Raw genomic sequence first — 13,510 nt, 5'->3', positions numbered from 1 at the left:
GCGGATGAGATGGTAAGAGCTGGTGGGTGAAAAACAGAGCGCTGATCCTTCTTCCAGTTTTAAGTCTCTAGTTTTAAAGTATGCAGCTTTATCATCTTTTTGTTTCTGTAAATAAACATTTGTGTGATTTCTGTAGAGCTTGACCTTCACAAAGGACCAGACAGAGGAAGAAATAGACGAGATCCACACTGATTATCGTAAGTAATATGCAAGTTTCACTTTGCTTTTAAATTCACCTTCTTTTCCTTTGTACTAAAATATACACACAAAAGTGATGCTTTTCATGTGTGTGTGCTTCCCCCATTTAATAAATCAAAGCTGGAAGTTCTCTGTTTGGGCTGAAACTTCCTCTTTGAAACTCAGTCTCTGTTAAGTAGTGACGTTTGACAAAACTCACTGCCAGGGCTGGATAAGATTGAGATGGAAGCTGATTGCCTCCTTAGCACACCTCCATTTATGCACTTTCTATTTACCTTCTTAATGGGCCTATGTTTGTTGGACATAAAGAACAGCAAAGTAGAGTTTTTATGTCTCCTGCACTGGATATGCTATGCGTAGTTGTACGGTTTCACTGGGAACCCTCAGGCAGAAATAAGCAGAACTTCTCCAGACTCCCTGAGACCCCAGCAGTGCTGGGTGTGCATGCCGGCTGTATCCCGTCGAGCTGCCTGGGCTGCTGGCTGTCACGTGGAGGGGGAGCTCTGTTTCAGTGTCCCACTCTGTGTAAGACTCTCTGTGCAATTCTTATGATGCCGGTTTTGTAGAACAGAAGAGCAGTTGTGACTGCAGTGAAAGCTGATTGTGCTTTGCTTGTGAGATTTCACCCTTCCTTGTTCCAGATTTTTTGGCACGTTCTCTGAGAGTAATCTGAATTACTCAGAGGTTCATGTAAATTGGTTAATTATTTTGCCAGCTCTATACTTTGTTAAGACTTGGGCTTGCAGCATATGAATCTGTGTGTATTAAGTCACTCACTGATTGTTTAAAAAAAAAAAAAAAAGCTTGTTACCTACTGTTGTGTCTCTGTGAACAATGGCATGCGCTCCTGAGTGGTTTTATACATACAGAATTTTCTCAGCTTCTGGTTTGATACTGTTTTCTCCCTTTTTTTTTGAGATTCTGGGCACTGTATGACTTCTGCTCTGCAGGCAGCTCTGCTGGCTGTGAGCCCTCCAGGAGCACCAGCCTGGCTCAGGCATAGCTGGGCCACTCCAGAGGGAGGCATCCCTGCCGACAAGGAGTGTGCTGAGCTGGCAAGATGGGGTGAATGCTGGCTGTCTTGGCCCTGCGCTCACCAGTATACCCAGTAACACAGATACTGGCTTTTCCCATTACTCAGATATTCCCTCCTCCCCTACAACTCTTAGTGGTCGGACATTGGCTTTATTTAAAATGTGCCTGTATTCTGGGTGATGGTTGGTCTTCCCAAGTCTTCTAACTCATCCTGTAGCAGATAAGTGTGTATAAATTTACTCTTTCTATACCTTATTTTTCTAGGTTTGCTGTCCAGTGCAGAGTGACATTAACTGACAAGCAATGTAGCCATGGTAGTTTATATTTAATATGGCATTTCTAAAATACTTTATGGCTGCATGTGTCTTCAACTGTGTGTTTTTTCCACTTCTACAGTTGTCAAAGTGGCCCTAAACTCAGCCAAAAATGCTTTTTCCATATTTTATTTGTATAGTGTGATTCTCAAATCATCCAGGGTTTCACAGTGCTCCTCACATTCGCTCCTTTCCTTCATACCCCTCTCCGCAAGCACTTGCGTGTTCCTGTCTCCTCCCTGCATCCTTTTCTACTTTCCCCTCCTGTCCAGTGGAGGACAAAATCCCCTGTGATTTTGAAGCGATCTTTTAAAAAGAATACTCTGCTCATTTGGTTGACCTCTTCCCCTCCGTCCTGTGCAGGCAACTGGGATTCAGTGCAAACTGGGTGATTTTTTTTCTGGTTTTATTGTTGCTGTTTGTTTCATTTTTTTACACTGAGTCCCCTCTGTTTGTGCAAGAGACCAGTGCCTGTGTTGGTTATTAAACCTGCTTCTGCCCTGACAGAATAACAGCATTTGTTTCGGGAAGTGTAACTGGAATAAATATTTAAGGGAAAGAAGAGAAGAGACAAAAAATAAGAAAAATATCACGGGGAGAGCTGTAGTTCAATGATACAATTTTGTGGTGGCGTTTTGGGGGGTGGTGGAGTTTTTTTTGGTTTGTTCCTCCCGCCCCCGCCGAGAACTGATTCCTGTTTAACTTGACCCTGGGAAAGCACAGTATTTTAAACTGTGTTTCTCCTTACTGTGTGCTTAAACTTGAGAACAGTGTTTCCTCTCTCTGTGGAACCACCTAACCATCTTTATGGTTAGTTTAGACGCAAACGTTCTTGTGAGAGTTAAAGATTGCAGGACTTGCATCCTGTTGTAGTAATTTAGTACAGAAATGGCTAATGTAAACTGATTTTTACAGATAATTTCCTGACCCTTCTTTGTGTGTTTGTACACATAAAGCATTACTTTGTACTTAGGGTCCCTAGTGGTTATTTTATTATTCACAAATTCTTTCCTGTTGTTTCCCGCTCATGTCACTTCACCTGCGCTCTGCTTGCACACTCAAACACGGTAGTTAGCCATGTAATGCTAAAGCAATATTCAATCAACATTAAACTTCTCTGCTTTCGGCCGCAGAGGAGCAAAGCAATGAAGGGACAACTTGTTCTGCTTACACTTAAGGGTGTATTTAAATCTGCAATATGGTCGTATTTCCTGTGTTTCCTTGCGTTGCTTCAGGCATATAAATTATTCCATAATGCAGCTAGATTTAGCCTTGTTGATTTTAGTTGGATTTCTGTGAAGGCTAAATAAAGGCCTAAATCTTTAGCAAATTTTTCCCTTGCTTTTTGTTGCTGTTCCTGAGAATATTTTAAGTGTACATGCACTGTTTGTGGTTTTGAATCTTAAGCATTGTCCTCTAATTCCAAGTAACTGGTTAATAATTACTCTCCTGCCATGCAGAAATCTCTAGCAATACAACGCAGGGGGGAAAAAAGGTAAAATAATTTTAAAAGTATTAATCCCAAATTAGGTGTTTTTCCTCACAAGACTTTAGTAGCTCAGTAAAGAACAAACCCAAAGTTCAGTGAATTCAGGAGGGCCCCCAGAGCAGAGCAAATGCCTTGTAACTAGCCGTTAGTGCTCTGCTCGTTAGTGTTCTGCTAAACGTGGGAGGTGAGTCTGAAAAAAAGCTGTCCGAGGAAGGGACCCGATTCACAGTCAGCTGTGAGTTCACCTCGATCCTTCTCCCCGCAGACGGGGAACGTTTGGGGTTGGCAGGGCTGGCATGGAGTAACCCAGGAGCGAAGGAGCTGCTGAGGGGACGTGCCGCTCTGGTGCGGTGCCCGCACAGCTCTTTGTAGGGCGGCGCTGTCACCAGAGAACTGATCCTATGCTAGAAACCCACTTACCTCGATTTTTTCAGATTTTGGATGTGCACCGATCCCTTGTAAAGCTGGATCCCTGGTTGCTTTCACGTTGCAACCTTGCAAACAGTTGTATTGCACGGCTGGGGTGGGGTGTGAAAACAGTCAGCCGGTTCTGCTCCAGGCTGCTGTGCGCTGCTGGCAGTGGCCACGGGGGACTGGCGTTGCCGGTCCTTCCTTTTATTTTCTTGCTCTGTTGTACACGTTTTAGAACAAGAAGATATGAAGTGCCATCTTAATTTTCTAAAACCAGGTATTTTATTGAGTTTATATTGTTAAAAGGATATGGTTTCAAAATTATCAAGACCGCCAAGTGAATAAATTAGCCTCAGGCAGCTTAATTTACATAAGCAGATGTAAGCTCTTTTTGTTTTTTTTTTTAAAAAAAAAAAAGGAAAAAAGAGAAGATACAAAAATATTTTAATGGGAACATATGGTTTTAAAATTAATAAAAAGTGATGACCAAAGAGGTAAATGTTAACTAGTGTCAGCAAATTATTTCTCATAAAAGAAATAGGAAAGAAATCATAAGCATGAAAAAAGAATTGTACATTAAAATTAGAGGACAGTTAGAGATTAAAAGAACTTTTATCAAATGCCTTTTTTTTCCACTGTAGCACAGGTGGACTTTAAAAAGCTTTATTATACAATGAAGGTTTTTTTTTCCTTTTAATTTACAACATTCGCACCCTAGGTCCCTAATTCACAGCTGAATAAATGAATTAATTAACTCTGGCATAAGTTCTGAATAAAAAAACCCAACCATACACTTTTTGTTCTGTATTTCTATATGAAACACACAACACAGTGGGGCTATGTAACAGCCTTGTTGAAAAGCAAGATAAAACAGCTGTCATAAAACCATTTTTTTAATCTTCTTTACCATTTCCTATGCTCTTGGCAAATTGCAAATTACACTGTTGGTATTTTCTGCTTTTTTTTGTGTGTGAAGTGTTTTTTGAAATACCAATTAATAGTTTGGCTTGATGAACCTGAGGCTGGTTTATACGCTAGCTGGAAGCTCTGCTTGAGCAGCTGCCAGAGTCTGCCTGGAAGGTGCAATTAAGTACGCTGTCCCCTGCAGTAGCTTCCGTCTGCTCCTCGGGAACTCAGTGGCACCCTCAACCCGGTGTGAACCTCATTCTGCTTTTTTTTTCATGGTCAGGCCTCTATTCAAAGACTTAAAAAAAACTACAGGAAAAGAAATACGTTTGTTCAAAAAAGTTTTATTCTGTTGCTCTTTCTTTTTATAAATCTTTTAATTTGCAATGTTATTCAGAGGCTTACTGATTTATGTTTTGTGTTTTAAATATTTGTAATTATATCTGCAGTTGTTTTTATTATTGAAATGCCTGTAGTTTTATGAAATGTGTGTTTATGAAATATGTTGTTTCAGCACAGTGGTGATTTACAGTGTATCTGAATAGTGCCTTGCTTTGCCAGGACATTTCTCTTTTACTTGAAAAGCTTTGTAGCTACACCATAAAACAAAACAACAAAAAATAGTAATACTGGAAAAACTGAAGCGCTAAAGGAATTACGTAATGAATGTGCAGCGGCTCTAACACAAGCATCTGGGACAAGAACTTTCTTTTTATTAAAGGAGTTGCTGACCTTATCTGGCGTTTTCAGCTACGCAGGGAGAGGGAATTGGTTTTAAATCTGTTTCCTTCTGTGGGGCAGAACTTGATATGATTTTATCTTGGTTCTTCCCTCCTCCTGTTACCGCAGCAGGACACAGATCCGTGTTAGGTGCAGCGATTATTTAAACATGCCGTACCCCATGCAGCGCTCAGCAAGGGCTGTCCGCTCCTCGAGGTGGACCACCCCATCTCCACCGCTGCACGTGCCCTGGGCTGGTGTCGGGTGCCCTGGCCATGCCCACCTCACTACAACCTCCTTTCAGGGAGTTGTAGAGAGCGATGAGGTCTCCCCTCAGCCTCCTTTTCTCCAGGCTAAACCACCCTAGTTCCCTCAGCCGCTCCTCATAAGGCTTGTGCTCTAGACACATTCCAGGCAGTTTCAGAATTGAAACAAAGCCTCCATTTCCAGCTGTCCCCCTTCCCAATTACCTGTTCATATCCCATGAGGTGTTATGTTATAACATAAGAGAGACATGTTTCTACGCTATGAAAGAATACTGGATGAAAAGTAGACCTTATGTAGGGAATAAGCATCAAGTGCAGTAGACAAATGCTCTACTCTAACATTATCAGCTCATTAAAGTTTGATGTGAAAGTTTACAGAATGTAGAGGTTATACTTCAGACAAAACTAAGAAATAATCATATTAACATTATGGCAGAGATAAACTGTTTAAACTTGTTCGTATGCCTGTGATACATAAGCAGATGTAAGCTCTTTTTGTTTTTTTTTTTAAAAAAAAAAAAGGAAAAAAGAGAAGATACAAAAATATTTTAATGGGAACATATGGTTTTAAAATTAATAAAAAGTGATGACCAAAGAGGTAAATGTTAACTAGTGTCAGCAAATTATTTCTCATAAAAGAAATAGGAAAGAAATCATAAGCATGAAAAAAGAATTGTACATTAAAATTAGAGGACAGTTAGAGATTAAAAGAACTTTTATCAAATGCCTTTTTTTTCCACTGTAGCACAGGTGGACTTTAAAAAGCTTTATTATACAATGAAGGTTTTTTTTTCCTTTTAATTTACAACATTCGCACCCTAGGTCCCTAATTCACAGCTGAATAAATGAATTAATTAACTCTGGCATAAGTTCTGAATAAAAAAACCCAACCATACACTTTTTGTTCTGTATTTCTATATGAAACACACAACACAGTGGGGCTATGTAACAGCCTTGTTGAAAAGCAAGATAAAACAGCTGTCATAAAACCATTTTTTTAATCTTCTTTACCATTTCCTATGCTCTTGGCAAATTGCAAATTACACTGTTGGTATTTTCTGCTTTTTTTTGTGTGTGAAGTGTTTTTTGAAATACCAATTAATAGTTTGGCTTGATGAACCTGAGGCTGGTTTATACGCTAGCTGGAAGCTCTGCTTGAGCAGCTGCCAGAGTCTGCCTGGAAGGTGCAATTAAGTACGCTGTCCCCTGCAGTAGCTTCCGTCTGCTCCTCGGGAACTCAGTGGCACCCTCAACCCGGTGTGAACCTCATTCTGCTTTTTTTTTTCATGGTCAGGCCTCTATTCAAAGACTTAAAAAAAACTACAGGAAAAGAAATACGTTTGTTCAAAAAAGTTTTATTCTGTTGCTCTTTCTTTTTATAAATCTTTTAATTTGCAATGTTATTCAGAGGCTTACTGATTTATGTTTTGTGTTTTAAATATTTGTAATTATATCTGCAGTTGTTTTTATTATTGAAATGCCTGTAGTTTTATGAAATGTGTGTTTATGAAATATGTTGTTTCAGCACAGTGGTGATTTACAGTGTATCTGAATAGTGCCTTGCTTTGCCAGGACATTTCTCTTTTACTTGAAAAGCTTTGTAGCTACACCATAAAACAAAACAACAAAAAATAGTAATACTGGAAAAACTGAAGCGCTAAAGGAATTACGTAATGAATGTGCAGCGGCTCTAACACAAGCATCTGGGACAAGAACTTTCTTTTTATTAAAGGAGTTGCTGACCTTATCTGGCGTTTTCAGCTACGCAGGGAGAGGGAATTGGTTTTAAATCTGTTTCCTTCTGTGGGGCAGAACTTGATATGATTTTATCTTGGTTCTTCCCTCCTCCTGTTACCGCAGCAGGACACAGATCCGTGTTAGGTGCAGCGATTATTTAAACATGCCGTACCCCATGCAGCGCTCAGCAAGGGCTGTCCGCTCCTCGAGGTGGACCACCCCATCTCCACCGCTGCACGTGCCCTGGGCTGGTGTCGGGTGCCCTGGCCATGCCGAGCAGGATGCTGAGGCCAAGTGGTGCTGTGAGAAAATGTGTCGTGGTCGAGGAGGAGGTCAGGGCTGTTTGTGGGGGAAGCCGGACCCCACTGTCGAGCCAGGACTGGGAGGGATGGGGGAGTGTGGGGAGCAGGAAGGGAAGAAGACGGAGACCCGCCGGCGCACACAGAGGAGCGTGGGGTGATGGGGAGATGTGGGTTGGAAACCGGGGGAGTGCCCGCGCTGCAGCTGTGGGGAAAGTCAGGGTTGTTCCTGCCTCTCCCTACCCTGCGGAGGAAAAGGAAGGTAGTTCAGAGACTGATTTGAAAAAAGAAAACAAAAGCAAACAAACAAAACAGAAAAGTTATGAGGGAGTTTTTTGTTTCAGCTGGGCTCGAAGTTGATTTCTAAGCACCCCAATTCACCGGGACATTTGCTTTGCTGTCATGAGTTAGACATTGCTCTCAGCACTAGTGTGTGAAGCTTGTGTGTGCAGCCCCACTGCAAGGGGCTGCTGGGGCGGGCTGGCTGCGCGCGGCGGGACGGGCCAGGTCTGCAGCGCCAGCTGGCTGGGTGGCCAGTGGCCCAGTTTGCCCATCGCTAGCCCTCATCTCTTGTTTGTCCTGAGGATTCCCGGATTCCTGATCACCTTCTTCCCATCCTCTCTACTGGGGTTTATCTTAGTCTTTCCTGCAAGTGTAACTTTGTCAGCGTGTGTGTGGCTTTTACAGAACAGAAACTTTAAACAACATTCAGTTCTGTGTGTGCAAAGAAAGAAAAAAGACTGCGTGTGCGCAGTGGTGTGTGTAAGACAAGGTGTACTCTTTTCTCAGGAGCTGCTTTATTTAGTCCATCGCTATATTGCGATTGCTGGGAAACTTTCCTTGGAGATGGCGTGCGTGTGCTGCCAGCCTTCTGCTGTCAGTGGAGGAGCGAGCGTGGTGGTCCCCTGCCGCTGCGCAGCCCTGCTCCCTGCAAGGGTGGATTGGAAGATACTCTGGCTGGGAGCTGGGGTTTTATTGTGTGTTGGACCTCTGAAGTCTCCCCAAGCTGGTTGTCCGGACACCGTTGGGAGAGGCAGTACAGAGCCCAGAGGAAGGGTCGTGTGTGCTTCATGCTCTCCTGCAGTTACAAACAGTTGCTTTGCCCCAAGGACATTTTGGATGCACATCGGCCCTTCCTGCCTCTGACGTGGAAAACATTTTGAATGCTTTTTCCGTAGGCTAAAAATTAGGCTAAAGGTTTTAGCTGAAATACTTTCTTTGTCTCAGAAGGACAAATCTGTTTCTCAGAGTGACTTTTTGTTGAAAGTCCTTCCAAATAAAGGAAATTCATGTTTGCTGCCTTCACTGTAACGTATCAATATAAAGCCATGCGTATGGACTGAGACTTTCATGCTATACTAGCTGTGGGTAGCTGCAGTCAAATACGCTGTTTCAGTAGAAGTTGGTGCATTCTGTAGGGAAAACGATGTGTTCCCTTCATGCCCAGCGAGCGTTAGGTAATCCGCATCATCTGTCTGAGGAGACCGGGTATTTTCCCAGCCTCTGGGTAAAGAATTTGAAGTATCTAGATTAAAAAACAACATTTCTTTGACTGAATACCAGAGGATCGCTTAAAACATACTAAGTGACTGAAAGTGCAAAGAGTATGCCAAAGAGCAATTAACTGTGATTTAGAGGATCTGAATCAAAACAGTGTAATAAGCATGACACAAAGGCTTTTGACATTGCTTGCAGAAACGGGGGAAAAAACCCAAAGCAACTTTAAAGCAATTTGCAGAGTAGTTGTGAGATTTTACTCTTTCTCTCTAGCAGAGTGCTCCTCGCAGGACTACCAAGAACTAAACTATATGACTAAGAGCATCGTCCAGATGCTCCTTGAACTCTGACAGGCTTGGTGCTGTGACTACAATGTTAATGTTGTCACAATGGTAATTGCAATTCTTAAGTTTAGGGGAAAAAAAGATAATATAAAGAAGAAACAAACACAGTTGTTCTGTGCAAAAATTAAGTTTTCATCTGTGCAAGTGTTCTTGACTACTGGGTAACTCTGTAAAAGCACAGACACAGATTTAGGTCATTAATAGAATATGGAACATATTGCAGTGATGATGAGCTGGTTTTCATTTGCTGTAACAAAAACATTTTTAATTCAGTATTTTGTGTTTATTTCTGTTCACATCCCTTTCACTTTTTATGGCGTACCTTAAGAGTCCTGTGGCAATGATCAGTAACGCACTGTTATATTTCAGGAAACAAACACAGAAGTGAATTTCAATTTTTGGTGGATCAAGTAAATAACCGTTGGAAGAAAAGCGGTAAGAGGAAAACAGAAAGTGCTCAAAACAAAGAAGTCGTCACTGTCAAAGAATTGCCAGCGGCCACAGGTTAGTAATGTCGTTTAATGTAGTCCCCCTCTTTGATCCACACTAATAAGTGGGGGGTTTCCCAAAGAAATGTTCTTTTCCTCCCACTGTTCTTCTCCTACAGTCCTTAAGGGGGAAAAAAAGCATAAAAATCAAACAGACCCTAAAAAGATTGACTGCCATTGATTTTAGTGTGATACATAAGCACAACCCGTAATCAATATATGATTTGTTTGATTTTAGTGGGATTGTGTATAGATATGCTTTATTTAGGTGCATATTTTAATTCGCTGGTTGAAATGGGTTCTTAGGTTCCAATCCAAATCTACTGAAGTTGCTGAGAGGGGGCATGTGACAATCTTCATCTTTGAAATGAAGGTGATCATGGGTATTGCTTGCTGGGTTTCAGCTTTTCTGTATCGTTAATATGACAGGGAATCAGTAATTGGGAACTGCAAAGACGTTTGTGTGGACTGGAACAAGTATTTATTTGTTGTTGAAGCAATAAAATACTTTGGCTTCTTTCAGACTGTTTATTCAGTATGTTGCCTCTCTCTTTTTAATTTGCTTCATTTTGTGTTTATATACTTCAACATAGTGAGAAGTGGGAAGGCACAACTGCAGTTACTCAGTTCTTTGAGTTAGGAACAACATCCAGCATTACGTTTGTTATCCTCACTACCCACAAAATCAAAGAAATACCCATGTGTGCTTTTAACTTGTTCCCTATAGGCTTGTTCAGTCTCATTTGTTTTGTGTTACTGGTTGCTTTGGCAGCATACATATATCTTTGAATGTGTGATTTAGAAGAGCATTCCTCAACCTAATATAACTTGTGGAGTTATAATCTATTCAAGATACTGAATTTTGGAGAGAATTCCACTGACCAGAACTGGATGCACTGTTGTCTGTATCCTTGGGAAAATATGGCAGTTTAGTTTGCATCAGCTCTCACAAATCCCTGCTCTCTTGAGTTGAGCTGAACTAATCTTCAGCTGTCTCCTCTAGCAGAGCTCTCAAGAATAAAAATAAATGAAAATACTGATATAATAGTATGAATTTTATCCTTACCCTTCATGCAGACCTTGGTGCAATGCATGATCCTTTCCATGTGAAGGGTAAAAATTAAGGAATCTCAAGGATAAAGTTTATCTTGTTTGCATAATTTACAGTGATGTTCCTTTTCTATAGCAGAGACAGAAGCAATGTGTTCTTAGGTAATGGGATCACAGACTTTGAAATGTTAATTTCTAGCTATGCTCTGTGGAGAGATCGGCTACTGTGAATTACTGGGTTTCTATCTTCTGTGTAAGCTGCTGCTTTGTGCACTGAACTGCAGACTTTGAGAAGCTGAAGTAAAGCCATATAGTTTTTCCAAAAGAGTGCTCAGGTAGGAAATAACTTATATCAGGTCTATCAACCTCTATCGCGTTGACTTAAGTACATGATACCACCTCGTCTGGTTCTGACAAACCTGCAAAATATTCATTACGCTTTTCGTGCACTGAGCGTTCAATAATCTCTGAAAATTCAGTTTCTAGTTTTATGCCAAACAGCTGCACCTGGCTGACTGTTTGTAAACCATTTAAAAAACAAAACAAAAAGATTTATGGGTGAAGGAACAAATGCCTAAAGCTTGTTTCCTCAGTGTTCCTTATTAACAGCAATTACCTTTTTATTAAACTGGAAATTATAATACGTGAAAGGAAGAAAACCAGCAGTGGTCTGATGACTTGCCATTTGAAAGCTTAACTGCTGAGAAGAGCAAAGGCTTTGTATGCATTCCTTACCTGCTTTATTTGGATTCTCATGGAAGTAGTAGAATTGTACAGAATTAAAACATACTTTTCATATTTCTCTTTTTTCTTTTTAAACCCTTCATATCTCCCATTGCTCTCTACTGTAGTATTGATTGATGTAACTTAAACCTCTGAAAATCTCGCTCTGTTTTTGGTGATGTTTTAATCATCCCTTTCTGATTTACATCATCTTGTTTTGCATCTTTAAACTGAAAATGTTTCACTTCCAGTCTTTATATTTTATAACTTTTAAAGAAAGTTTTTTGCTTTGCCTAAGGGGAAGCACTACAAGAATTTGTTAAATATTTGTGATACACCTCTTCTGGGTTGCCTTACTGCACAGGGCCTTTGCTATTTTTAACCTGCTAATGTCAGAGTTATGTTTCATTAGTTGGACAACTGACTCACTGTAATCTGCCGGTTGTTTTCAACAGAGAAAAATATGCTCCTGATATTTAATTATACATTTTAGCGGAAGGGAAAGGGCAAACTGTAGCCGAATTCAAAGATTGTATAGCTCTTCCACACTCTAATTACAGTTCTGTTTGGCCATTTCTGTCAAAATCATTTCTGGAGGGGTAGAAAAGTCAAGTGGTTTGAGCAGGAATATAGCTTGGTTCATGAGGGTGGACAGAACGCTTCTGTGAATGGCCATGATAAGGATTATTAATGAGACGAGTCTCAGTATGGTTTTAATGTCCCATGCAACTTTCTAGTTAAATAACTCATTCGAAAATATTTGTGGGTATGGCATAAGAGTAGTTTATCTCTACATACCATACTTTCTAGTCCGTATTTGCTTTCTCTTTGAGCGGTAGAAGGTATCTTTTCAGAGAACTGTTCATCTTTTTATAGATAAAAACACTTGACACAAAAATAATGGACTGGTTTTACAATTTGTCTGGTATGTGTTGTCTAGTTTTTCCTATTAAAAAATGGAAATGTCAATTATCTAGATTGACACTGTCTTTCTTAGATGCATAAGGAAATAAACGGTAATGCTTCTCTTATTGAAAACAAGCCAGTAACTTGATCTGTAAAACTTTAAAGCTGTCAAGCGGTGTCATGCAGGGGACGAAGTGAATTGGTAGCAAGAAGCAGAGAACAGCGCTGTCCCATTAGGTGTTTGCTAATGTCTGGAAATAAAGTTTCATCTTACGAAATGTGACAAATATCGTTACCCTTTATTTCTCTCCTTGTTGTGTTTGAAACTCACACCAATGAAACATTTCTGTTTCAGTCTCTGGTTCTTGGAGGGTGTGGGTTTTTTTTACTATGCAGGAAAAGAAATTAAACTTTGAAACTGTGAGAGTTTTGGGAAGCAAGTAAGCGGGAATGAGGCGTTGGTATTTAAATATTTATAACTTTGTTTTTTCTTAAAATCTATCTCCAGGCTGCAAAAATTTAAACAGTATCATTTTGCTTTGTCATTCTTGCTAATCTCTGCCTTTCTTCTTGGTAGAACGTAGGGAAGAGCATCATACAGCTATCGTCCTTGGAAAAGCCCAGATACTCAAAACAGAAACTCCTGATGGCAGAAGTGAATCTCATTCCTTGGAGGAAGGCCAGAGATCAGTCTCTCCAGCATTTTCACTGTCATCTGGATCAACAAGCAGGTCAGTGAAGAAGAGTCTCTTCTCCCTGGTTTGTACTAGATTAGACCAAACATGGAAGAACTTTGCCAGTAACCCTGAGCAATATATGTATCCTACTTCATAGGAGAGGGGTTCCTAAGCTGTAGTTACTGATTCACTGTCCTCCATGTTTCTGGCTGTTCAGCTGCTTGAGGGATGGAGCTGAAATACATTCAGAATTCACTTAATAGTTTTGTAATGACTTTATAGAGGGATGATTGTGTAAATGTTCCTTTTGAACATTTTGAACTCCTAGAGAAGCTGGCGGCTCACGGCTTAGACAGGTGTACTCTGTGCTGGGTCAAAAACTGGCTGGACGGCCGGGCCCAGAGAGTTGTGGTGAATGGAGTTCAATCCAGTTGGCGGCCGGTCACGAGC

At 40.7% G+C, this 13,510-nt stretch overlaps 1 protein-coding gene across 2 annotated transcripts in view; it reads left to right on the top strand.

Annotated features, from left to right (window-relative positions):
- RAD18 (RAD18, E3 ubiquitin protein ligase) overlaps positions 1-13,510 on the top strand; it is a 64,233-nt gene that overhangs the window by 25,657 nt on the left and 25,066 nt on the right. For both annotated transcript variants that reach the window (XM_019473273.1, XM_009283706.1), the window contains exons 8-10: positions 137-197; positions 9,586-9,720; positions 12,961-13,114. In XM_019473273.1, coding sequence (XP_019328818.1) covers positions 137-197; positions 9,586-9,720; positions 12,961-13,114 — 350 coding nt within the window. The remainder of the gene's footprint in view (positions 1-136; positions 198-9,585; positions 9,721-12,960; positions 13,115-13,510) is intronic.

The sequence above is a fragment of the Aptenodytes forsteri genome, unplaced genomic scaffold, assembly GCF_000699145.1.
Source record: "Aptenodytes forsteri isolate BGI_AS27 unplaced genomic scaffold, ASM69914v1 Scaffold267, whole genome shotgun sequence".
Classification (NCBI taxonomy): Eukaryota; Metazoa; Chordata; class Aves; order Sphenisciformes; family Spheniscidae; genus Aptenodytes; species Aptenodytes forsteri.
This window is presented reverse-complemented; position numbering and strand designations above follow the sequence as displayed.